Source organism: Elgaria multicarinata, chromosome 6 (genome assembly GCF_023053635.1).
Source record: "Elgaria multicarinata webbii isolate HBS135686 ecotype San Diego chromosome 6, rElgMul1.1.pri, whole genome shotgun sequence".
NCBI lineage: Eukaryota > Metazoa > Chordata > Lepidosauria > Squamata > Anguidae > Elgaria > Elgaria multicarinata.
The window spans coordinates 48,469,154-48,495,795 of NC_086176.1; the positions used below are offsets into that span (position 1 = coordinate 48,469,154).

The window sequence follows — 26,642 nt, forward strand, 5'->3', positions numbered from 1 at the left end:
GGAATATCTGGAGAGGCAGCGTTGTGCCCAGAACCAGAGAGCAGCAAGAGGCGCAATCACTCGGAACCATGAACGCCGAGAAGCACGTGGCTAACTTCGGCGCAGGACCTGCGAAACTGCCGCGATCGGTAAGAGCTGCGTAGGTTGATTTTTGCATGGGATGGTTTCTTCTGAGCCCCCGACGGCGCCTTGTGTAAACGCTGTAGGATTTTCTTTTTTAAAAAATGGAGTGTGTTTGCGATGCCTTTAACCATGCATTATTATTCAGAAATAAAGCGTACTATGGTGGCCGTACACACTTACCTAGGAGTAAGCTCCATGGAACTCAGTGAGACTTGCTTCCGAGTAAACAAGTGCAGTATTGCACGGGGAATTGGTTGAAGTGGGGCTTACTACTAAGTAAGTGTGAGTACGAACATTGCTCCTTTGGGCTGGCCTTCAGATTACAGCTGTGATTGCGTAGGGCGAGGTTGCTTCTCGGTGCCCTCCGCACGGTGGTAATCACAGCCTTCAGAGTTGTAGATCGGGAAAAGACTTCCTAGATCAACAAATCGTGATGAAAGGATTTATTGCACTTCGTCGATGCTGTCACGGACGAAAGGCAATAGATAGAATTGTGGAAGAAACACCTCTTAAAAGACCCGATTGCAAACCTGTTGTTTTTAAGAACAGAGGGGAGCTGCGGATGGAGGGACCCTCTAAGGAAGGGACGCTGCAAGTTGAGGAATGTTTGTGGTCATGGTTAAGAATGGAGCCTTTGAAATGTGTTCTACTTTATAGAGCGCCCTTTAGCACTGTGATGGTGTTGCATTGCCGGGTAAACTAAATTTGTTGGCGTGTTAGCACTAGCTTGCCTCCCCCCCCCCGCATTTTGTTTTAAGTCCTGGCTTAAAGCCATTCTCTGCTTGGTATGCTCGGATATTCTCTTCCTTCATTAAAGCTGCGGAAATGCAGCGAAATCTAGAAGAGAGCACATCCTGTGAAGAAGAGGCGTTTGCACTTGGGAGAGGATGCTAAAGTCGGGGGAATGCCTCTTTCAAGGACGTTCCGGAACATCTGTCCATGTGAATACTTGCATTGAAGGCTATTTTCTCTTCCCTGCGCCCCCTCCCTGTTTACCTGTCAAACCTTATGTCTAGTCTCTGAGGAACTCAAAACACGTTTTGTCATTTGTTGTTGCTGCTGTTTAAAGAACATTTAATACATGTCATTCCTTTAAAATGTTTATTCTCTCATCTAGGCTGCCAAATCCCCAACTAGTTAGACATGTTTGTTTCATGTCACTCTTGAGATCAATGGTTTTTATGTTGTTGCTGTTAATTTCAGGTAAAAGTGTGCTTTGAGCTTGATAGAACAGGGCTAGTTTTAGATGGGGCTACTTAAAGGTTTTATGAAAAGTGCATGTTCACTTTCTTGTGTCCCTGCAGCTTTGAAAAATCTGAGAGAAGTCTACCCTCCTCTCATTGCTCCAACAGCTGTGAAAACAAAAAGAAATGGTTTCTTGTTTTTCCCGTTGAGAAAGCCAGAGTAGCTGAGTACTTGGGTTTTTTGTTTTTTGTGTAATTCTTATCCCTTTGGTTTGTGCATTCACAGGGCTTCTATTTAAAGAGCCCGTTGTCTTCCATTACTAAATTAATCCTTTGTGAACAAGTAGGGCAGAAGATAAGTGTTGGCAGATATGCTAGTTTAACTTCAAACAGCTTCATGCTAACTGGAGGAATGGATGTTAAGGAACATAAACTGTTAATGTGTAGGGTATGGACTCATCTGTTCAGAAAGTTGCATCAGCAGCTCTCTTGATCCATTCACATCTGGGAGAGGCGTGGCTCCTGCAAGATATATCAACTTTTCCAACTTTCCACAAGAATGGCAGGGTTAAGCACTTTTTCATTTTAAGTATTGTTGAGCATTGTTCTTGTTTAGATCTGGAAAGCTGTGAAATTGCTGTTAATTTCTGAAGTCTGTTTGAATTAGAATGTCAGTTACTCATCAAATCAACTTCTGGGGGAGGGGAACGCCCTTTTAAATTAATTTTATATATGAGCATTTTATATATAAACATAGATAGCTATTGTAAAGGTTTTTATGCCAGAGTCTTATTTGTGGCACTCAATCAACTGTTCAGTGTGTGCTTTTATCAAGAAAGGAACATTAATGTTTAATTTCATGTTGCTCCTAAATAGATGTGTGTGTCAGTGGCCGTGTAAAAATGTCTTTTACTGGGGTGGGGTTGGGGGAAAGATCAGAAGTAGTCCCTACAAATCGGACTTAAATAGTTGTCATTTTCAAATTGCTGAAGCAATTAAGGGTGCAATTCTATGCATGCTCAGGCAGAAAAGAAGCCTTACAACTCAGAGCATTCCCCCGCCAGCCATGCTGGGATGTAAACCTGGGATGCTGGGAGTTGAAGGACTTTTTTTTCCTGTCTAAACATGCATAGGATTGCTCCCTAACGAAAATATTATCTAAAACGCCTTGTGTGATGTTAAGACTTGTGCAAGTTTTCTGGAACAATGAACATCACCACAAGGAAGGAACTAATTTGAACACAATGTAATAATGTGTTAATAAACCATTTCTAGTCTGGGATGGTGTAACTGAAACAATAGGAATTACCTTACTGCCTGGCTGCTAAACTCTAGAAATAAGGCTCCATAGTGAAATAACCATTGGCAACACATAATTTGATCCTGTGATGAATCCCTGGGGGTACTTCAAAAGTCTAAATGGCATTTATTTATTTCTGATACTTACATTGCCACCTTTCAAGGCAAAGACCTCCTAAATGGCTCACATACATCATTAAAATCATAAAATTATAGGAATGGACAATAGTGCAGTAGTAGGGCATGTGTTTTGCATGTAGAAGGTCTTCGATTCAGCCTTTGGTATCTCCAGTTTAAAAACAAACTCCAAAAGGGTTAGGTGACAGAAAAGACCTGTACCTGAATCCCTGGAGAGCAGCCGCCTGTCCAATTAGACAGCACTTGGGTAGGTGGACAGATAGTTTGACCTTGTCTAATTATGCTTTCCTACACTTGGATGAATGTTCTAATACAGTCATAACTGTGTGCATGTGTGTAATATATACTATCTGAACTGTGTGTGTTTAGCCATTGACATGTCCTCAATTCTGTTTAATTAATTTCTTTTGTAGGTATTGTTAGAAGCCCAGAAAGAATTGGTGGATTATAAAGGCCTTGGCATTAGTGTTCTTGGTAAGCTTCTCTTATTTATTCTGGTTGTCTTGTCATGACTCACTCCCATGGAACACTTTTTTACCTTTCTCTTTAAAGGATCCCAGCCATGAATGCAATCAGTATATGGCTGCCCAATCTGTGGATGATTTTCCTTTCAGTTCCCACCTCTGGGCATCACCCCTTTTACTCTCCCACTGGTTCTGTGATTTCTCTGACCCTTCATGGTCCCACAGCTACCAGCTTGGCACTCTGTGCTCCTTTTTATTCACCCTTTTTCCTTACCGCTGCCACCATATAACTCTGTACCTTACCTCAGGTACTTAAAGAATCTAATCCAGTGTGAAAACAAAAATAACTTATTTAACAAGAAGCAAGTTCACACATGTTATTAAGCTTGTGGTTTCATTTGATTCAGTACTTGGTTGTTACAATACAGTTGTCATGTATCTTTGCCTGCTCTACCCTCTAAAATCAAATCTAACTCCTCCTTCTCTCTGTTATTCCCAAAACAATAACATGCAGACCCTACACTGATCTAACCTCTTCAGCAGACTAACCATGACTCTCTCTCACTCCCAACTTCAAACTACTAATTGATTTCTAAACTGTCATTCCCCTTCACACACTTGAATCCAACAGCCAATCAGCATTCACTCCAATATTCCATTCAGTCACTCCCCCTCCCAACAGAATTAACTACTTACCAACCTTACCATATGAAGTCCAAACAGCATTTACATTACAGATAAATAGCATAAAACAGTGAAACATCACAATGTCGTTTTAAGCTTTTCATCTTTTTAATTGTATAAAACGAATGCAACAAAGAAGAGTAACATATTTCAGTCTAGATGTTCTCTATTTCAGAATTGTCCTTTTGGAAATATCTACTTATTTAAAGTACTTCTAGGCCAGCTTTAACTATAAATCCCTCTCAAGGCAGCTTATAATTCTAATAAAACAAACTAAAAACTGTATTAACAACTAATAAAACAAACTAAAATCAGAATTAACAGCTAATAAAACCCAACAGTAAAATTAAGACACCCTCCCTCAAATTAAGATCAATAACAAACAGAAAGTTCTCTATCATATTTTTATTCCACCCATTTTGCAAGATGTTGAAGAGAACATACATAATGTGTGGAGAGGTGTTGCCTTATTTTTCCTCACAACTACCATATGAAGAAGGTTGGAGTGGGAGACTGATTGGTCCAAGATTACTCAATGAGCTTCATAGCTTAAGAGGGCTTTAAACCTAGGTTTTCGTGGTCTAACTACAGCATTCCAATCTGTACATCTGTGCTTCCTATTCCCCTTTCACTTCTAAATAAAATGAATTGAGTTTCTAGCTACTTGTGCTGTTTCCTCTACATCAATGCTGTTAAAGCTGGGTGGGCAACTTGTAGGCCAAAACTTCTAGAGACCACAACTCCCATCAACCCTCACTCTTGGCTGTCTTTGTTAGGGCTTATGATAGTTGAAGGCTAAAACATCTGGAGGGCCACAAGTTGACTGCCCCTGCTGTAAAGGATATAATAGATTGAAACATATCACCTTGTTCCAGAAGTGTCTTAATGGATGTTGGAGCTTTGTTGTACTTAAGAAACCCTGGGACCAGGAAAGGCCGCTCCATTCATTTCAGTGGAGGAATACAAACACACATCTTGTACCCATAGATATGATGACGCCATTGAGATGTATGGGGCAGTATGTGTTTGGATTTAACATATTCACTAGTGCACGGGATGGCATATGGAGCAGGCCTGAAGTATAAAGACTGAGAAAGCGAGGGTTGGTTCAAGCATTCCCCTATTTAAAAGAAAAAGCTCCATGTTGCCCATGGCATCCCTGCTGACTTTAGCAGATTAATTAATTCTGCTTACATGTGGTTTGGCTTGTATCATGGTGTTTTTGATTTATTTCTTTTGTTGTAGAAATGAGCCACAGGACGTCTGATTTTTCAAAAATCATCAAAACGGCTGAAAATTGCTTGCGTGAACTCCTGTGAGTCATTTATTTACACAATATATTTCTTCTTTGAAGACCTTATAGCTGTAGTAATGTGTGAGATTCTTTAAGTTCAAGGTGTCTTCTTTATTGATACGGAAATAAACACATTTTGCTGCTCTTTTCAGCATGGTTTGTTTTTAAAACTTGACAAATTGATACAGTTATGGATTCTGCTATTAAGGTCTATGGTTGCAGGTGCTAGTGTTACACACTAACACCTGTAATCATGCCCCAACACCATGGATTTGATCCAGACTACATTATTTGTACATGGTTCCCATTATAATTCATGAGACTTAATTAGTCATGACTAACTTTTCAGATTGATTGAAGGGGTGCTACATGTAGCAAACTGGATCCAACAATATTTTTTAAAGAGCAAAGCAACTGTGCAAGGAGGACAAATGTGTCCCTTTCCAGGATCTGTCAAGGAACCCTGGGTGCTGGCTGAGTTAGAACCTTTTTTGGAGTGGGACCACAATCTGCTTCACTGTAGAGGGTTCTGAAAATCCTGAAAATCTTATCATCTGTGGTGCAGGCAGTGGGCTTGTGAAAATACCACCCACCAGCTGCACCAGAGACTCGGAGCCTGCAAGTTGGTTTCCTAGAGTGGCACAAAAATTCTCATGATGTTTTAGGAGGCTGCTGAGCATGCCCAAATTACATCCTTGCCTCCAGCAAGTGGTGTATTTGCAAATTGATTTCTGTAACCACACGCTAACCACAAACTTGTTAGACGAGTGCCTGAGTCCTCTGAATGCTCCGCCCCATATCCCATCAGCTTTTGTGCTACAGGAGCCGGCACTTGCGCCCGCCATTTTAGTTTAGTTTCTGGAGTCAGCAGCCGTTACTGCTGTAATGTGGCCCTTTATGCTTGCGATCACTGTGTCCTGTGGCTGTAACGGTGGTCGCCATTCAGGAATATTGATCCCTACCCTCTCACTGGTCAGGAGTTATGCCAGCAGATTTGTTTACATGGAAGGTTCCACAGCGCTATCCTGAACTCGCTGCCATTTTGGGAGTGTCTACCTGGTCTGTGGAGGTAATTGTGGATCACTGGGGCTGGATTCTGGACAGGGTTGTATTGGAGATGTGTCTTTGGGTAGTAAAAAAAGGGGGGCTGGATTCAGTACATGGCTCTTTAAATTGCATGTATCACTCGAAAAACGGGGCTGATTATGCGAAATGGTGGCTGCCGTGGCTGAATTAGAACTGGAACTATGAGGGGCAGTGGGTGAGCCTGCAAGCTAGAGCAGCCTAGGCTATTTAGGCCGCTCTGTACTGCTAGCTCTATGATTTCGCCCCCTTAGCCAGAGCTGCATCTCATAAGACACCTTATGCCAAAGTTAGTGCTGCTAATCCTGCTGCATAACAGGGTTAGTGAAGCTGGCCACAATGTGGTTAGCAGGTGCACCTCATTAAGGAAAACACATTGCACACGACACCTTAAACCCTGCTGCTTAACCAAAAGCCCTTAACCAGCAGGGTTAACTGTCGTCTGGAGTTTCTGTTACATTCTGTGTTCTGCTAAAACTTTGCAGAGCAGCCCAAGGCTAGTTCTTGCTTGGTTATAACATTAACCATGGTCAGCAGGTAAAATAGATAAGCAAATGTATGTGCATGGCTATAGAACTAATTCTTATTGCTATATTGATACATTAACTGGATGGCAATGTGATGCGGGCGGGGGGGGGGAGAAGCTACAATAAAATAATACTTTAACTTTGAGTTAAAAAAAGAGTTCCATCTGCTTGTATGTTGTCTTTTAAAGTTGGTATATTCACCAGGCATCTGATGTGAATAAAAGTAATGTAACCAACGAATATTGTAAATCTTGAACTGATAATATTCTTTTCTTCTCTTTTGCATAGTAATATACCAGACAATTACAAAGTGATTTTTCTCCAAGGAGGTGGATCTGGACAATTCAGTGGTATCCCACTTAATCTTATCGGGCTAAAAGAAGCAAGGTGTGCTGATTATGTGGTTACAGGTGCTTGGTCAGCAAAGGCAGCCAAGGAAGCGGAGAAATACTGCAAAGTGAACCTTGTTCACCCTAAACTCTCTAGTTACACAAGTAAGTTAAATTTCAGCTTAGAATTAGTGGAAACTATAGTCACATGTGCCAGAATTATTGTCTCTCCAGTTCCTATAATTTGTTGAAAACTATGAGCTTGTAAACAAAACAAAAGAGTCTATGTGTATGAGGACTTAAAGTTGAGGAAACACAACTTTAGATGTTTTTGTGTTCATTTCTGTTCATTACAGAAATATAAACATTGTGATAATTGATGGGTGGAAAGTTTGCACTGAATTGGCACTGTTGTACCTGTGGGTGCATTCACTATCGTTGGTTTGCCGATTTCTTCTGGAGTACTTTTAGGAGAAGCTAAATCTGGCTATTTCAACCCATCTCAGCCCTCTTCCCTTTAGGGAGTGGGGGCACGTTACATCAAAAGTATTGGGCTGAAATTGTGCCTGGGGAAAACCAACTAGAATTACCCAAGCCCATGGGATAAATTAGTCTAGGGAGATTGAAATGCAATTTGACAAGAGTGCTGATCTGGAAATATCCAGAGTATGCAAGAGTATGACAATTTTCTCTGTGTATAAAAGCATCTTGATTTGTCAATTTTTAACAAACATGACTTTATGAATTTACTGTATTGTATGCAATGCAATGACAGTTAAGTCTAGTTTTTCTAGCCTCCCACTAAGTATAAATAAATGTGGGCTTCAAAGCTGCAGAAGAGGGTATGAGACAGTGCAAACAATGGTTGGAAGCCAAAGCTAGACTTGGCAGGGCTTCCAGTAGTTTTTGGGTGGCTGCACATGGAGGAGGATTTATTCCGCCAGTGGTGTCCGTTCTTCTAGTGGAGGATACAGCTAGATACAGCCCTTAGAAGGGCCACTGGGAAACAGTAACCAATGCATCTCCCTGAGGGTGAGATGTGTGTGTGTTCCTGGGTGCATCTGGATTGTGTGCATCTCAGTCTAGATGCAATAGGAATTCAATGGCACCAACTCCCACATTGTGGCCCAGTCATTGTAGTGCTACCTTCAGTGCCTCTTTTGGTAGAAAGGTGGAGTACAAGTCAAATAAATAAACTGCAATGCTCTGTTGGTGCTTAGGTGTGCAAGAAGCCAATCTTTAGTTGCAAAAGTGTTACATTAGTGAGCGTTAGTGTGATATTGAGTAGATGCAAGGTTTATTTTTTTTTATAGAAGAGAGAGAAACGTTCCTTTAAGTGGGCTAAATGCCTCTTCAGTTGCAGAAGATTTTTGTTTTGTTTTGTATGGCTTCTTTTGGATATTGGTTTTGGCATATTGAAATGAGCCAGTATCATCTTACTGATTTAACAGATGCTGCTTCTTCCAGTAGGTTGCACAATGGGTTATGTTTTTTCTACTTAATTTTTTGAATAGCAGTGTTTTACTTTCCATAACAAGTCCAAGAATTAATGTACTTTGCTGGCAAAGCAATCGGAATGTGTTGAACCAGACTTGTTGTCAAAGTTTGTTGTTTAAGGATAGCTGCATGTTATTACAACCAGACTGCTGAATCTACCAATTTGGAAATATAACCATTCATTCTCTCTCTCTCTCTCTCTCTCTCTCTCTCTCTCTCTCTCTCTCTCTCTCTCCTTATCTGTTTTAGAAATCCCTGACCCAGGCACTTGGAACCTTAACCCTGATGCCTCTTATGTCTATTATTGTGCAAATGAGACTGTGCATGGTGTCGAGTTTGACTTTGTACCTGATGTTGGAAAGGCACTCTTAGTTTGTGATATGTCGTCAAACTTCCTCTCCAGGCCAGTGGATGTTTCTAAGGTAAAGTTTCCAAAGGACAGTTTTTGCAATGCGCGACCTAATATCTCAAACTTTGGAGTCAATAAGGCCAATTCTTCGTTGTGGTCTCTGTGCATCACACAAATATGGGCTCTGCGGGTGGGGGGGAAACTTCTATAGCTGAGGTGGTTTAGGCGGGAACCGCTCCCCCCCCTCCGTACTGTGCATGCCTGAAGGGGGTTCCCGCCTCAGTCTCCTCCGTTCTCTTTCAACCGCCATTGTGGTGACCTCGTCTGGGAAATTCTCCGTGAATTATAACGAACATATCATCTAGTGGCGTTTTTTTCTTCATTCTTCCTTATTCTCTTCTCTCACTTTTTCTAACTTTCCTTGTTAATATTATTTGCTTTTATTTTACGAACTTATATCATACTAGTTTAAGTTTTTGCTTTTCCCTACATCTGGTCCAGGAGTCCAAACTATCCTTTGCGCGCACCCCCCCCCCCCCCAAATGCTCTCCATGGGCCATAGGATTACTCTTTTAGGGCATAGTCCTATGGAGATAGTTGTCAGCCCCCAAACTCAGAGGCTGACGATTATCCAATGCAGGGTGGCCTGAGCACAGAGATCACCCCCCCCCCTTTCTTCCCTCTCCATGCTCTGTTTCTGAGCATGCAGATGGGGGTGGAGAAACCATGCTGGCTCTGAGGAGCAATGTTCCCAGAAACTGAAAAACCCTATGGCCAGTGTCTCGTGGCCATAGGATTGTGCCCTTACACAACATTTTTCTAAGCTAAAGAGCCTGAGCATTGTAACCGTTCCTTATAAGGGACTTACTCCAGCCCCTTGATAAATTTTGGTTGCCCTTTTCTTCACCTTTCCCAGCTCTGTAATATTCTTTTTGAGGTGCAGTGACAAAAACTATGTGGTATTCCAAGTGCAGTCGCACCACAGATTAGTTCAACGTTTCTAATGATCCCCAATGAGTAATATGCTCTTTTCACAGCAATTGCACACTGGGGCGATATTTTCATTGAAACAACAACCTCAAGATCCCATTCCTCAGTGTGTATGTGAAGTTTGGAGTTTTTTTCTGCTGTGCATCACTTTACAGTTGTGTTCATTGAACTGCATTTGCCATTTTAATATTCATTGTCGAAGTCTGGAGATGTTTTGGAGCTCTATGCAGTCCTTTTTTGTTTTAACCACCCTAAGTAATTTGGTGTCATCAGCAAATCTAGTCACCTCGCTGCACACTCCTAACTTCAGATTGCTTATGAACAAGTTTAAAAAGTGCTTAGTAGTTTTTAAGCCATCTACAACTCCTTGCCATGCCTAGCTCTCCTCTCAGAGCTATAATTTCAAGGATTCTCTGAGGAGATGGAATAAAAACTACTTCTCCAGTTTAGAGACTGGGGACATCCCTGGGACCATAGGGTTCTTTGGAATTGCCCCTCCGAGGCCATCAACACTGTTACGACCTTGGAAGGGGACTTCAGGATCCAATTCCTCCCTCTGTCGCCTTATAGCTGCTGTGGAAAGAACTACCTGGCTGCTTTCTGGGGTTACAAAAGCAGCCTTGGAGAGGTTAGAAAGAGAGCATGCTGGTAGGCGGGGAGGGGACGGGAGAGGCCGGGATACAAAGAATCCTATGGCCTCTCCAGCCCAGCCAATGCAACCTCTCTAGATGGGCTCAGAGGCCATCTAGAGAAAGAAGCAAAACAGGGAGGACAGAGAGGTGAAAAATCTAAAACTACTAATAGCCTCTGGGCTTCTTTGGTCATTGTTATCACTTTCCATGCTTGCTACATGGAAATGTGGCAATGGTAAGGGGGTACCCATTATCTAAGATCCTTTCTTTATGGATGTACTGAAGCATTGTTGTAAATTCTGCTTAAAATGTACAAACAAGTCCATGAATTTAATACCTGTTTTCCCCTCCCCACCCTTCCCCAATGTTAAGTTTGGTGTAATTTTTGCTGGTGCCCAGAAGAATATTGGCGCTGCTGGAGTCACGGTGGTAATAGTGCGTGAGGACTTAATTGGCTTTGCACTCAAAGAGTGCCCTATAGTGTTGGACTACAAAGTGCAAGTAGAGAACACCTCATTATACAACACCCCTCCATGCTTCAGGTAAGTACAATGTTGTTCATCCTGGTAATTGCTCACATGTCATTTGCTATGTAGAGCATTTGTGTTTTGATCAGTGATGGGAAGGAGGACAAAGACAAGATTGCTTGTATTGGAGAAAGCTGTGTTAGGGCCCTTGGCATGCCAACTCACTTGCCCAGTCAAATTCTCCTAGGTATTAGCATAGTGGAAATTTTAGTGGAGATCCTGCTTTTTCTGGATTGGTCCACTTAGCTGGCCTGGCTTCAGGCTGGAGGGTACCCTTGGCATGATTCCTTCCTTCAACTTGCTCCTCCAGCAGTGCCCTCCTCCCCGCAAGGAGGCGTTGTAGTCGTAGCAGCGCTGCCTCCAATGATGCTGGGTGGCCTCTGACAATGGTCTAAATTCATTGTGATTTCACAGTCCCTTCTGCTGTCTAGGTGCCCTCCTTGACTTACCTGTTTCAAGGCGAATCTGTTCATACTACTGTTTCCCTAGACCAAAGTCCAGGAAAAAATAAATATGAAAAGAGCACGGCGTCCTTTCCACTTAATTGTCGCCTAGATATTGAGATTGCAAAAGAGCAAGTCAGTTAGCAGTTCTGGTTGCAAACGTGGCGAAACTGAATTGCACGGTTGCTCTCCTTGCCTCTGAATTGCTGACAGCAGGGAAATGGTGTTTTGTTACTAGGGTAATTAGAGCTAGTTGTCGTGCTCGAGGTGAGTGTGTAGCTGGCAGTGTGTGGATCTGAACCTCTGAATACCAGACCAACAAGTCTCACTTCTACAGTGTGAGCGTTTGAATTACAAGAACAGTAAATTGAAGTTACGCCAGCTATTCTTACAACTTTTTCTAACATGGGCAAGGAATATATAGAATAGGCATTTTGTTTTCAATTTAGGCTTAGTGTTGTGAATCTGCAGACTTTCTAAAGTCTTCTTCAGCTTATGTCCTGTTACATTGCCTAGAGTGGGCAGGTGGAGTAGGCTTATCAAATCCCAGGCTTGGAAAAACAACTTCCTGTATTTAATTTTATAACTTGTGCCTGGCATGTATAGCTGATATGTCTTTTATTTCATTCCCATTTTTTTCCACACATGCCCAAAGGCATAAAGATACTTTTATGCTAAGTTAATATCATTGTGTGTCCCCCCCCCCCCCCAGCTTCTGTCTTTGTCCAGAAGTGTTTCTTGGTTTTACTTTTAGTCAACAAAAAATAACCTATCACATTTGACAGGACTTAAAAAGCCTTGCAGATGCTTATATTACCTTCGGAGGAGGGGAATACTGTATTTATTTATTTATTTGATAGTGTTATAAACTACTCTGAACATGTGTTAATTGAAGGACAGTATTAGAACTTTTGAAATCAATCACCTTTGGATAAAAGAACACTGCCCTCACACAACATGGAATAAAGATTCCTATGTCCATATTAACCCTGTTTGGGTGTTTTAAACCCTCCAATCACTGAGGTAAAGTGGGGACAAGAGTGCTTGCTCAATCTTCCATCACTCTTCAGGAGTTGGAGGGTGACTTTCTGCAGTGGGGAGCCTTTTCTACTCTTAAGTTGCTCCCCATGCAGTTTAAAAACCCAATTTCCAAGGGTTCTAAATCCTGAGGGGAACTGGCTGTGAACTGGCTGTGAACAGTCTCTTCCCCCCTCCCCCAGTTCTGATCATGCAAGGGAAGTTACTATCTGAATAGGGCTGCAGTGACTCCATTTTGGATTCCAAGTGAAGGCTTCTTTGTCATCGCAACACGTTGTGCTTCCTTTTGTCTTGTGCTTCTGTATTGCCCACTTTCAAATCGAAAGGCACTTCTGCCAAAATGGTCAGTAGATGTGACTGAAACCAAACTAGGCGTGGATTAGAAGTGGCCACACATTTCAAAATAACATGCTGTTGCTGTACCTCCTAGTAACATCTGGTTGAAACAGATACCTGATATGGTGTTATCACGCCCAGCAATTCCCCACCTCGGTCTTCCTTCATTAATTTCCACCTGCAAGGTGGAGTAGGCAAACCCTGGATGTTCATCCTATTACTCATCTGCTTCAGGGATGCCAGAGCCTGGGTCCTACTCCCTCCCTCCTGGGGTTCCAGTCTAGTCCTCTTGGGTGCCCCAGATGGCCATGTCCCCTTCCTCTGGCTTCACCCCGAACACCAATCATGTGGTGGTTTCCTGGCTTTTGTGTAGTTTTTTCTCCATTCTAAAAGGTTGAAATGCATCCCCTGAGGCTTACTTACTGAGAATAAGAGATTTCAGCTACAATATGCTGATTTTTTTTTGTATCTTAGGCTCTGCCCCCTTTGCCTTTGGCCACTCCCACCACTGGAATGGGGCTCCAGAGAGCTTCTCCCAAAACTGAATTGAGCCCTTGGGCAGAAAGAGGTTCTTCCCTCCCCTCCCTAGCTAGTCCTTACCAAGGGATGCAACACTGAGATGTGGAGCAGTGGTAGCCATGCATTTAAGGCGGTGCCTGGCTTGGCCCTTAGTTTTTGTCCAGTGGGGATGATAGCAGGCAGTGGTTGCTTTTTTTTTTAGTTCATGAAACTTCTTAGGATCACCCCACTTTCCCCAACCTTGTCCAATATGTGTTTTGGACTTCAATCCCCATCAGCCACAGCCAGCTTGGTTGGGAGTTGTAGTCCAAAACACCTGGAGGGCACCAGTGGGGAAGGCTGTGATAAACTTACTCTGGAAGGAAATTCTTAAGCCTCTGTAAGAGAATTAGATTTTAGAGAAAACTCTCAGTGTTGCTTAAAGCGATAATGTACTTATCAGTAGCTTGTATAATAATTGTCTACTGTAATAGGGACAAGTGCCCCCCACGCCGACAACTGCAAGCTTCTAAGCTCATTTTTTTGGTGGTGGTGGGGGAAAGGATTTTGGTGTGTGTGCTTGTAACGCATATTGCAGAACATACTCGTTCCAGTGTTGTAAATATTAACCTGCAAATTGGCAGGATGAGTCTACCTTGGGTTTGATTTTAAAATGTGACATGTATGTTGCAAGAAATTGGCCAGGCTTCTTTTCCTTTTTCAATTTTTGTCCCCCTCTGCTTCTCTTTCTTCTCTGCGCTGGCATTCGCTGGTTGGGAACCTGAACTGAATGTCCATGAGCTGGCGTAGACAAGCACTGAATTAAATTAGTGCAATGTGGATCATTTTAACCTCTTTCCAAAAGGAGCCTTGGCTTCCTGACATTAATCTCCTGGGTGGAGATTAATAGCATTTTCCTCCCAGAAGAAATCTCATTTCCTTGCTACAAGGATTTGCCTGATATTTAAATCTGTGACTAAACCTGCTTTGGGGATGGCACTGAAGCTTGCTATGTGACTTTAAAGTGGGTCATTCAATTACCCACCCACCTACCCATTTAGAGGATGTACTTTGGGTAGTAAAGGCTTAGGTGAAATCCAGTCCTGTGTAGAATATAGAGCAATCTATATTAGCTGGCTGGGAGATGTAGACATTCTTCTGGGGGTCCCACATTTGCAACAGGTCTGCAGATGCAGAGTTGTGGGGAGAGAAACATAACCAAACAGCTGATGAACAGAATTCTTGTAATATTTTAGGCTGTTTGTCTGCCAAAGGCAAAACACTGTACAACATAAAATAAAAGCATTGAAATAAAAGAATCCATTAAAAAAACCCTAAAAAATATAAGTCAACTCAATATACTAATTTCAAATAAACACCAGTGGAACAGCAAACCCCCAAAACGACAGCAGCAAAATATCAAATACAGCAAACGCAGCTGGGAAATACTCTGATTCAAGGTCCAGCAAAACAGAATGGTTATTGGAATGGGTTTTATGGACATTGAAATTCCTGTAAGGTGATGATCCATCTGAGCATCCTGGAGGAGGGCAAAGCCTGGGTGCTGCTACTGAAAAGACTCTGTCTCATGTCACTGACAAACACACCTCTGACAATGGCAGGGCACAGCACTGATGACTTCAATGAGCAGGCAGGTTCATGTAGCACAAGGTGGACATGAAGTAAGCGGCTTATGTGCTGTATGTGTAGCAAGCTATCAGCATGCCGCTGTGATAGCGCTGCATCTGTTTCAGTTGCTGCAAGCCAAACAAGTGTTTGTCTTACGGCATATCAAATTCTGTCCTTTGCATGGAATATGGATCCCCACCCTCCCTCAATCTGTCCTGCACCAGCTTCAGCACAATTGCCACGATGCATTCCTTACAATTGAAAACAGCTCCCTGGCTTGAATTTGTGTTATCGAAAAAGCACCTGGAGCCCATAGAACACTGAATGATGGACATTGTTTGCCTTACTGGTGCCAGTGCCTTTTGTTTAATGAGCTGTGTTGAAAATGGGGCGAGTACCTACATGGCCTTGCAGATCCATGCAACGCCAATGATAAGGCTGGGACCAGATCCAAACCTTGACACAAGGGCAGCGCTATGAATGCAGGCACGTGTGCATGGCAAATGTCCATGACCTTTATTTCAAAGTAGTGACCAACTAGAATGTTCCTGGAAAAGGTGGGGCACCTTTGCAGCCTCCCCCCGCATACCAGCTACATGGTCAATGATGTGGGATGTAGCAGTCCCTCTGTGCACATGGACTGTAAAGATTTGGATAAGCATACTTGTCATTGTAGGACTGGAGATGCAAGTTATAGTTAATTGTAAGGTAACAGCCTGGATCTGAAGTGTGTTTCTTTGAACATAATCCCATGGAGTTCAGTGAGAGCAACTTCCTTGTTACCTTGGAATGCTGAGATTCTCTGGTTCAAATCTTGCCTTAGTGGCCTTGAGGCACCATTATCCCATCTGTGATTTGGAGATAATACTGACCTACCATACAGGGTTGTTATAAGGATTACTGAGAGATTTTCTATTGCAAGTGCTTTGAACTGTCCAAGGAACTATAAAAGTGCTAAGTATGTAATATTACTACTACATTCTTGTTTTCATTCAATAACTGCTTGTTCATCTCTGGCCGATGGCTGGTTGGCCACTGTGTGAACAGAATGCTGGACTAGATGGAACCTTGGTCTGATCCATCATGGTATTTCTTACCTCTGAGCATCACATAGGGCTCAGAGACATTCTTAGGAAATGAAGCGGCTTCAGGCCAATGCTTTCATTTTGTGGTGGCACCTAGAACAATTCCTCAAATTGTCAGATGTGACCATGAGCCCCAAATGTTTGTACTTGTGACAGGACCTATACAGAAGAAATTTATAATGGGAATTTCCCCCCAGTTTAAATCTAGAGCCTCCCGTTGTCTCTGGGATGTTAGGAATCCTAGAGCAATGTTCACTGGAAGATAAGTTGTTATCAGAAAACGTTAAGTTGTATAGGAAGCTATCCTGTATGAGTTGGGGAGATTCACTTGCCATTTTAAAAAATCGGTGTTGCCTTCTAGCATGTGGCTTAGCTCACTTGCTTGAACCATTTAAAATTGGCGGCTCTGCTGACGCCTTGCTGTTGACATACTTCAACTCTGCATGGTGCATGCTGATCTAGATTCTGGGTGTGTTTGGGAGAATAAGTGAAATGTTAAAGTTTTGCCTCAGATATGGCTGGCTTTCTCTTCTGTTCCTCTGCCCCCCTTCCCTCCAGTCCTGGTTCTATGTCAGTTCTTTGCAATATTAGCTAAACTAACATTCTATATATTGTAAGCAAAACTTGCTGTCTCGTTGTTGAGACATATTCAGAATTAATGGATGTAGTTTACTGCAAGTAATTGGTGCCTCCTCTTTTGATTCCAGTATCTACATCACAGGGTTGGTTCTAGAGTGGATAAAAAACAATGGCGGAGCTGTGGCTATGGATAAACATAGCCAAATTAAATCGCAGATGATTTATGACATTATCGACGGATCCGATGGATTCTATGTGTAAGTTACTCTACCTTTTATTATCATTATTGTAATGTAACTGGCAGATAATAAGGCATGAATCCCAGCCTACACATCTGTCACTTCGAAAAGAGGGGAATAAACCAGCCTTCCCTACATATGGAGGGCACTAAGCTGGGGAAGGCTGAATGAAATCCTATGAATTGCTGCTGAAATTTTTCCAGGTATTAGAGCCATGGGAGGCAGGGAAAGAAGTTAATGATCACTAGGATGATCTTGGATGGCTCTTTTTTTCTTTTTCTTTTGAATAAACATGCAAGGAAGAATGTGACTCTGTAGCAACAATATGGCAAGCTCATTTGAAGCTTTACTTGTATGGGCTTGTAGAAATACTTTGGATATCTTATTTAATTTTATATGTTGTAGTACAGTGCAGAAGTCTGTTGCCTGTGGCGAGATTAAAGACATTAAAATGTTAATTAAATGTGAGCTAACAGCTCTTCAAATTTTACCAGATTTTTACCCAACACATGAAATTTGTCTGGGTTTGTGGTGATGGAGAGTAAAAACCGAGCCAACTTGGCAACTAGGTTTGCAAAGTTTCAAATTGGCATTAACAACACCTCACCATAGAATTGCCTTTTTGCCTTTTCCCCATTAATCCTCAACATAAGTGGGGAAGGGCCATGCCTCAGTATTGGAGCATCTGCTTTGTATGCAGACGGTCCCAACTCTAATCCCTGGCCTCTCCAGGTAGGGCTGGGAGAAGAATCCTGCCTGAAACCCTGGAGAGTCGGTGCCCGTCATTGTAGGCCTTCAGTATCGAGCTAAGTGGACCAGCCAGCCAGGTTCAGTGTAAAGCAGCTTCCTCTGTTCTTATGAGATTATCTTTTTGAGGTATTGAAAGCAGTCTGCACCTATGAGGAAATCATTCAAATTAATTCTGTTGCGAGAAACTCATAGAAAGTAATGGGAGAAAATGTAGAACTATTCCATGCCAAAATCATGAGTTATACTGAGCTTTGCTTTAATTTTTTTTAATTCCATGAATTTAATTTAAAATGAATGAGGATTTTATTAGGTTTTATTAACCCATCACTGGCTCAGTTCACCAGTATATGAGGAATTTTCCTTTTGAACATGGGAACTTGTCTGTGTTTTTTGTATGACCCCATTCTTCTATAACTCCAGCCAGAGCACACCTCTGCTGTATTTCCACACTTTAGTCTCCATCCTTACCTTCATCTTTGCTGTTGACAACTGACTAGCAGCCTTCCCTCAGATCAGATGTGCCAGCGGTCCTGTCCTACAGAGACCAAGTGGTGCTTTCAAAGAAAATCACCCTGTATGTGGAAAACTCGCACATCAGTGAAAAAGCTTGTAACCTAGCTTTCTCCATGATGAACCAGCTTTTGCTGGATGGGTGGTGCTGTGAGGACAGTGCCATGCAGGAAACATTACACTTTGACCAGTAAGCTAAAAGCAATCTGTAATATTTTTACCTTCATCCTAACCATTTCCTAAATTCTAGCTGTTGGTTCTAAAGCGATTGGGGATTTAAGTGAGTTTTTAAAGCCTGGAGAAACTTTTTCTTCCAGACAACTAATTCAGTTTTTGCCTCTAGCAGATAGACTCTGTTTAGGAATTCAAAACGGAGGTGGTGGCCATAACTGTGATGGAATTACAGCACTGCTGAGCGGTGTGCATCTTATCAGTATGTACTGCTGTATTTTGCAGCTTAGGTGGCAATGTCTGTGCCATGCGTTTTGACTGGAGGCAAAGCCTTATCTGAAGCAGGGCTGTTTTCCTGAGAAATGCCACCTAGGTAACGAAACGCTTCACTGGACAGACCAAAGTGTGACCAGCCTTTGAATGCACTGGTAATCGTATACCATCTCGCATATGGCTGCAGTCTGTCTGCATTTTACCCTGTGCTTCCATTTGCTGGATCTAATAATATAGGGCAGTGCAAAACAGTTAAATGGCAACTTCAGAAGTGACTTGTGCGTAGTAGTTGAAGTCCAGCTGCAGTCAGCTCCCCCGTTCAGTAGGAAATTCCAAGCCAGTCAAATTGTGATCGCACTTTTAAATCTTGAGCATTTGTGATGTGCAACGCACTTCCTTTGATCCATTTCAACCAGGACCAGAGGTGGACTGTATAACCATCCACCATTAGAATCATAGAATAGCAGAGTTGGAAGGGGCCTACAAGGCCATCGAGTCCAACCCCCTGCTCAATGCAGGAATCCACCCTAAAGCATATCTGACAGATGGTTGTCCAGTTGCCTCTTGAAGGCCTCTAGTGTGGGAGAGCCCACAACCTCCCTTGGTAACTGGTTCCATTGTTGTACTGCTCTAACAGTCAGGAAGTTTTTCCTGATGTCCAGCTGGAATCTGGCTTCCTTTAACTTGAGCCCATTATTCCGTGTCCTGCACTCTGGGAGGATCGAGAAGAGATCCTGGCCCTCCTCTGTGTGACAACCTTTTAAGTATTTGAAGAGTGCTATCATGTCTCCCCTCAATCTCTTCTCCAGGCTAAACTGGGGACCTGTCTAATGACAGTTGATAATGTATTCCTAGGAGTGGGCAAACTCACCCACCTTGGCAGATGCTCGCTCTGTTGCCCATGCTCGTTGGGTTGCATGAGCTTCTTCTGAGGCCTACCTTGGCCTGTTGAGCACTTGGCAGCCTCTCTTCGCCCCTCCCCCGGCATCAGTGGCATCCGCCATTGACATAGGGATGGGAGAAGAAGGCAATTTCGGCATGAGGTTGTGTGGCTGCTCAGAGCTCTTGCGGCTTCATGGGTGCTTGAGAGGGGGGTCTGCATCACAGCAAGAGGGCCTGACTGGGTCTAGAAAGCAGATACCGGGGGTGGAGGGGATCCTCCAGACTCCTGGACCCAGTTGGGTGCTCGCGACATCCTTATGCATTCCAGATGGTGGGTGCTGCAATATATAACATAAAAAATATAATACAAGTTTCATGTTCTTCAACTGTGCACTGAGCTGCCTTCAGCTGGAACTGTCAGACAAGCATAACTGCCCTTCAGTCTTGACTCTTCCCACTTGCTCTGTCATTTGGTGCCAGTACTCCCTCCTCTTCCTCCGTTTGGGGAAAGCTCCGGTCCCCATTGGGAAAGCTCAATGGGCCTGACAGTGTCTTGTACATTTTATTAATTGTAACATGCTTTGGGATTATTTTATAATGAAACTAGGGTACAAAATTATTATTATTATTAATAATAATAAAAATTAAAACCATGAGGAACATAATAAAACAACCAACAATCTAAAAACCCAAATACAAAATACAATATAAAAAGCACAACCAGGATAAAACCACACAGCAGAAATTGATATAGGATTAAATACAGAATTAAAACAGCAAAATTTAAATTTAAGTTAAATTAGGTGTTAAAATACTGAGAAAATAAAAAGGTCTTCAGCTGGCAAAAAGAATACAGTGTAGGCGCCAGGCGGACCTCTCTGGGAGCTCGTTCCACAGTCAGGGTGCCACAACAGAAAAAGCCCTCCTCCTAGTAGTCACCTGCATTACTTCCTTTGCCAGGGGCTCACAGAGCCTAAGGACCCCTGTGGATGATCTTAATGTCCGGGCAGGTACATATGGGCTTGGACTTGTGGGAACTATTGTCACTACTGCCTAAGAACATGCATGTTTCCAGTTAACTCTGGCGGCTAGTCATAATGGTTGTGTATGGGGCCTCTAGGGTCAGAAGCAGCAGCATAACTTTGAATACCAGTTGCTAGGGAGCAGGGTGGCAGGAGGATGCTATTGCATTTAGGTCCTGCTTTTCCATTTCCCATAGGCATCTAGTTGGCCCCTATGAGAAACAGGATGTTGAACTAGCCAGACCTTTGGTCTGTTCCAGCAGGACTCTTCTTAGGTTAACTAATGAGTGTTGTGTTTTAAGAAAAGAGTCTTAACACAACTCAAAAAAGAGTTTTAATTTGTAATGGATGGGATCTTTTTTTTAGCCATTTAGGAAAAGTTGTGTTTATATCTCTGAGTGTGTGTTAGTCAACATGGTGATTCCCATGTGTATTCATGTACAAAGTGCTTATTTTTGGTAACCATACTGCCAGCCTGTGAAAAACTGTGTTCTAACCTAAGCTTCTCTCTGACTTGCGGGTGATCCATGTGCTGTGAGTGGTGTTATATGTGTGGGAGTATTCTGCAGTCTGAAGCGGTATCCAAAGTGCCATGTACCATGTGATATTTTGAATGTGGAGTTCAGCCCTGAGAGGCTCTTGTTAACTCTAACATACTAATTTACACAGGGTAGTGTCCTAAAGTTCCTGTGAGCTCATGGGCACCACTGCTTGTGCAATGGTACTTTTGCTGTTCTAAAAGTAACCCGGAACGAGTGGAAGGGCTCGTTTCCGGAACAGGAAAGGTCAGCAGAGCTTGCAGAAGGGAGCTTGGCTGACCTGTCCTGATCTTTCTTAGAAGTGCAGAAGCCCTGCTGTGCAAGCAGTCAGTCCCACTAACGCAATGGAACCAGCAGAGGCGGAGTGGTCCCATAGGAGACAGCCCATTGTAAATGAATTGTCAAAATTTGGGGCACTGTTTTGTTTTCTTCAGTAGCTGTATTGGAATGCAGGGTCATGCTTTTATGTATTAACCCCTAAACCTCGGGGCTTATTTAAATTGTTTTTTCATGTATCATGTAATTATCTTTCAAATAGCCTTTGAGAGATAATAGAGGGAAGTGACTTTTGTGACTGAACAAACCATGTCTCTTAGATATGCATTATAATTTATTAATAAGTACTGAATTTATAATAAGTCAATAAAAATAAGGCTGTAATAAAACATAGTTTTGTGACCTTTCCAGATGCCCTGTGGAAAGAAAGAGCAGAAGCCGAATGAATGTTCCCTTCCGGATCGGCAGTATTAAGGGTGATGATGCCCTGGAAAAGAAATTCCTTGATAAAGCCGTAGAAAGCAACATGATATCCTTGAAAGGGCATAGGTAAGAGAGAAATCTGTGAAGGCATTTTGGCTGCGATCACTATACCGTATGTTGGAAAAGGCAATGCCAGTCCTACACACACACAGAGAAAGAGTGATAAAAAGAATCTTCATTTCTTAGAATTACCCTATTTCTTCGATTCTAAGATGCACTTTTTCCCCCATATAAACATCTCTAAAAATGGGGTGTGTCTTAGGTTTTTTTTTTTCCTGTTGGTGGTACTGAAATTAGTGTGCGTCTTACAATCGATGGCGTCTTACAATCAAAGAAATACGGTAATTCTGGGAAATATAGCTGTACTGAATAATAATATTTTCAATATATTGAAAATTTATAAAACGTTTCAGTATTTTCTGAAAAATCCTTCCAATGCATGAATGTGCACCTTTAAAAAAAATATCCATAAACTTATAAAGTAAGCAAACGAAGCCTTGGGTTTAGTCGTATGGGTGATTTAATCCTAATTCTGAATAATCCTTATTCCGATTAGTCTTCACTTATCCTCAGTAGTGCTTGGGGGCCATTGAGGGCAAGTGAAGCCTTTTCAAAATGGGGCAGTATTTCCTGAACAGACCACCGCTTTCATCTTGTTTCTCTGTAACAGCCAAAATGGGTGTTTTGCTGACCCAAATGTTCATGCAAATCACCCCCTTCTGGCTCAACCCTAATTATTATATAAGCAACTATAATAGATGTTCCTTTCACAATTCTGAGGAAGTATGAACCTTTTTGTGCAGCATAGGAGTTTTATTTTCTTTATATCTTGCGCTGCTGCTCCTTGGACCTGCTGTTTAGCCCAAAATTCAGGATATAAAAACCACTTTCCTGTTGGGTTGTGATATCTTTGTAAAGTGGAGATTCAGAATAAGTTTGATCCAGCATAAATGACTCTCATGCAGTCAGGCTTTCTTTCTTTCACTCTTGCAGTGTAGTGTTGTCCCCTCACCTTTTATATTGTTGGAAGCTTTCCTCAGGCTGCTTTTCAGTTCTTATGCATATAGAAAACTAAAGTGTTGCTATCTTTAGAAATGATGTATTTTTTCATCCTAGCAGTGCATGCCTCTTGTTCGTGTAAGCAAAATCTTCTGGAGTGCAAAGAGACGCAACGTGCTTGTTAAACTGAATGACCCTCCAACTATATCTTTCTTATATTTCCACTCACATTTCAGATCTGTGGGAGGCATCCGTGCTTCCTTGTATAATGCTGTGACTGTAGAAGATGTTCAGAAGTTAGCAACGTTCATGAGAACCTTCATGGAGACGTATCGGCCGTGAACTCAGGAAGTCACGTTGCGCTGCACCGCTTTGAAATAAAGTCTAAAGAATTGGAAGATGGTAGAAATATTTCACATAAAACATTAACTAGCCCAGTCAAGATTTTGCAACAGTTAAACATTCCGGCATCTCTTCATTGGTCACTTCAATATTCAAAGCAGTCTCAGCTGTAGCCATGGGCTAGCACTTTTGGAATTGGTCCCAATATTTATCACAATGCTTAGAGATTTCTTTTGTTGTTAAGTGTATGAATGAGGGATATTCATTGGTCCATCAAAGAATATTTACGCTTTTAATTTTAAACCAGACCACAGCACTTGTAAGGTACAGAGTGTATTAGACTTGATTTACATACATGGCAATCATTTGGTTTTGATGTAAGTGATCCTGTAAACAACCTCGTTCTTTGTAAAATACCTTTTAGAAGTTCTTTGTTGTTATGTTTTCCTGCTGTTTGTCTTTTCTTTTGATTTTTTAAAATTAAGTTATAAAACTTAAGAGTGCCATGTCCTTGGTCTAGTAAGCTGAGTTAAATTAACACCTTTAGCTAAATTTGGCAGCATCACCTTTTTATATGACCGATAATTCCAAGTACACATCACTATAATGGTGCTTAAAGGAGCAAACAACTGCCAATTATGCTTTGATGACCTCAGGCTTTACTCTTGCAAACATTTTGAAATGGGAAGCCTGATAAGTTTTATAAATTTGGCTCTGGCATTATTTTCTATTTAACCTGTTAAGCGCACATTTCACTAAATTATTAAACTTAGACTTAAAATATTGACTTAGAAAATTTCCTTTTGGCAGTCTTGCATTCGACAGCACAAAAGCCAAAGTAACTTTCCTTTCCTGGTGTCTCTCTTTTTGAAGTCAACTTCATTTTACAAGACTGTCTTGACTCCCCACATTTCTCAATACTACTACTACTACTACTACTACTACTAATAATAATAATTGTATTTGTTACCCGCCTTTCCCTCTGGATCGAGGCGGGGTACAAAACTAATAAAAACACCATCAAATACATACAACTAATTCAAACGTTTAAAACCAGTGCATCATTAAAAGCAGCACACCATTAAAAAAGGCATCTTATGAAGGTTTTTTGTTCAGGGGCTATATTGTACATTTTGTACCTTCTCAGAAGGTGTGCCCACAGCAAAACAGGGGCTTCTAAGTCCTTCAAACATGATTCACTTTTATATATTTTCCCTCCTACAATGATATTATCTCCATGTAGAGAACCTGTCATGTGTGCAATAGCCCACATTCTAACACTGAACTTTCCCTTCACCACATGTTACGGTCTTTCTACCTCTCCCATCCTCTCACCCTTTTTCCTGTTCTTTTTCTAACTTAAGCCCTAATCTGCCTGATGATGTCTTGTGTTCAAAATAAAACTTAACCAATAAAACTTAACCAAAACAATTCACCTCAAAGCCTATGTTTATTAACTTTGAGCATTTTTTAAAGCTCTCCTGGCTGCTTGTTATATGAAATAAGTAAATATTTGTAGAACACTGTGGTCTCCTAATCAGTTTCTGAGAACTGGAACTCATTGAGCTGGAAGCAGAGTTCCCATTTTAATGTAGAATTTCATCATGTACAGTATTAAGCATAGCATATATGCCTAAATAAATGTCCCTTTTTTATTCCTGGTATAATGCCCAGAGTTGGTATACATGCACCACTATGGAGGAAATGGTTTTGTCTGTTTAGTTCAAAATAAACATGATTTCTTTTGTGTTAACACTGAGTTGAAAAGTAATAAAGTCTTTCAAACAACACTATTGATTTTGATTTTGCTCTAATTTTGAAAATGTGATGGAAATTTATCTTCTGTGAGACTTTTGTAAACAATCCTACCTCTTCTACAGTTTTTAAACATTTAATCTTTGTCATTGTCCATACTCCAGCACATAGTGTTCCAATTACATTTATCTCAGATTCAATTTTGAAAATTACTAATTCATCAGAACTATATCAATTCCAGTAGCTAATAAATGTAATCCAGTTTTGAGCTGAGTTTATCTGTCCCAGAACAGTTTATAATTTTGTGATTTTATTAATGAGCAAAATAGTCCATATCTTTTTCAATTCAATCGTTTGCCAGGATTTTGCAAATAAGATTCATGCTGGAATCAACACATATGTTATTACAATGTTGTCTGTTGGTCTTCGATAACCCCCAAAGTATGTTAACAAGGTTTAATTTAATTCAAAACCCAGAATTTATTTTTATATTACTTGCAACAGAGGAGTCCAGCAGCCCACCCACCCCAGACCCCCTGCTTGCAGTATTTTCACTGTTGGCACTTTGTGGAGGCAAAAATAATTGCCCCTGGACCTGGAAATTCATGTGTTTCCATAATGTTGGATAACATTTAGTATTGTATCTTCAGTCAAACTCAACAGTACCAGGATCTAATCTGGTCCCAAATCCAACTTTCCTTATAATCCTATACTTTATTCATCCCAGCTCAGATGTTTCTCCTATTACATTGTTTATTCTATAATATCCAGGTACCATTTTTAAATACAGTTGATAATCACCACTATGATGTTTCCTGTGGTGAAAGCTGACAGGACAGATACGGAAATTCCGGAAATGATTACATATTTTAAAAACGTACTTTTATTACTGGTTTGCAGTAGCGTGTTTTGCTCCTTTTGTCACAATGTGGCCACGCTTTGACATCACTCATCACTTTAAGCCATGCTGGGTTAATAAGCTATTCACAGTAGGTTATTTATTTTGAAAATAAGCTACTGTTATCCCCCACATGATCAGACAAATGAACTATTGTGCATAGTTTATTAAGCTACTATGCATAATCTGAGTCATTCCCTGCCTCCTTCTGCTGCGGTCTTCCTGCCCCAGCAGCGGCGCTGCTTCACTCTTTGACAACATTGCAGCAGCCTTTATAATAATTGCAATAAAAAAGCAGCCCAAAATATGCTTAAGTTTTGCATCTCCATGTAGAAGAAATATGGGGTTTCCAGTAAAAATCTCCTCTTGCTATTTTAACTGGGCACAAAGGCAACAAACTTGAATACTCTCTTAATCGGACCTTGGAAAGAATAACGGAACTTACGGGTGGAATAAGTCTATCAGGTGTTCTAGACCCAAACTGTGTATGGTTAATGTGGTAGTACATGGTAAGAGTGGATGGATACAGAACCTTTGGAAACAATTGGTGGAATTTGAACAGTGAATGGCAACTAGGTTCTGTTTGCTTCCCTAAACATTAGGAAGTTCCAGGGAAGCTTTGAAGAGTCATCTTCCTTTTAGAAATGATAGTATTAATTTATGGGATCTATCGGAAAAGTATACAGATTGAGCACATGGGAAACAAGTAAGCATATGCATTCAGAATCACTTTCTAAAGGCAATATCAGCACATTTGAAGTCCCAGGCTTCAAAT

At 41.5% G+C, this 26,642-nt stretch overlaps 1 protein-coding gene across 1 annotated transcript; it reads left to right on the top strand.

The window, feature by feature from the left end:
* Positions 1 to 24,994, top strand: PSAT1 (phosphoserine aminotransferase 1). Its single transcript, XM_063129370.1, has 9 exons — positions 1 to 128; positions 3,158 to 3,218; positions 5,138 to 5,207; positions 7,085 to 7,290; positions 8,872 to 9,044; positions 10,966 to 11,135; positions 16,857 to 16,985; positions 21,802 to 21,939; positions 23,109 to 24,994. Exons 1-9 carry the CDS (start codon positions 69 to 71, stop codon positions 23,212 to 23,214), a joined length of 1,113 nt encoding a protein of 370 aa, XP_062985440.1. The 5' UTR covers positions 1 to 68; the 3' UTR covers positions 23,215 to 24,994.
* The last annotated feature ends 1,648 nt before the right edge of the window (positions 24,995 to 26,642 follow it).

What these genes read in the sequence shown, in the direction of transcription:
- PSAT1 (XM_063129370.1), top strand. Translation starts at nt 69, where the DNA reads ATGAACGCCGAGAAGCACGTGGCTAACTTCGGCGCAGGACCTGCGAAA. An exon ending in TAAACTCTCTAGTTACACAA is followed by an intron (nt 7,291 to 8,871) that starts GTAAGTTAAATT and finishes TATCTGTTTTAG; the next exon opens with AAATCCCTGACCCAGGCACT. An exon ending in AACACCCCTCCATGCTTCAG is followed by an intron (nt 11,136 to 16,856) that starts GTAAGTACAATG and finishes TTTTGATTCCAG; the next exon opens with TATCTACATCACAGGGTTGG.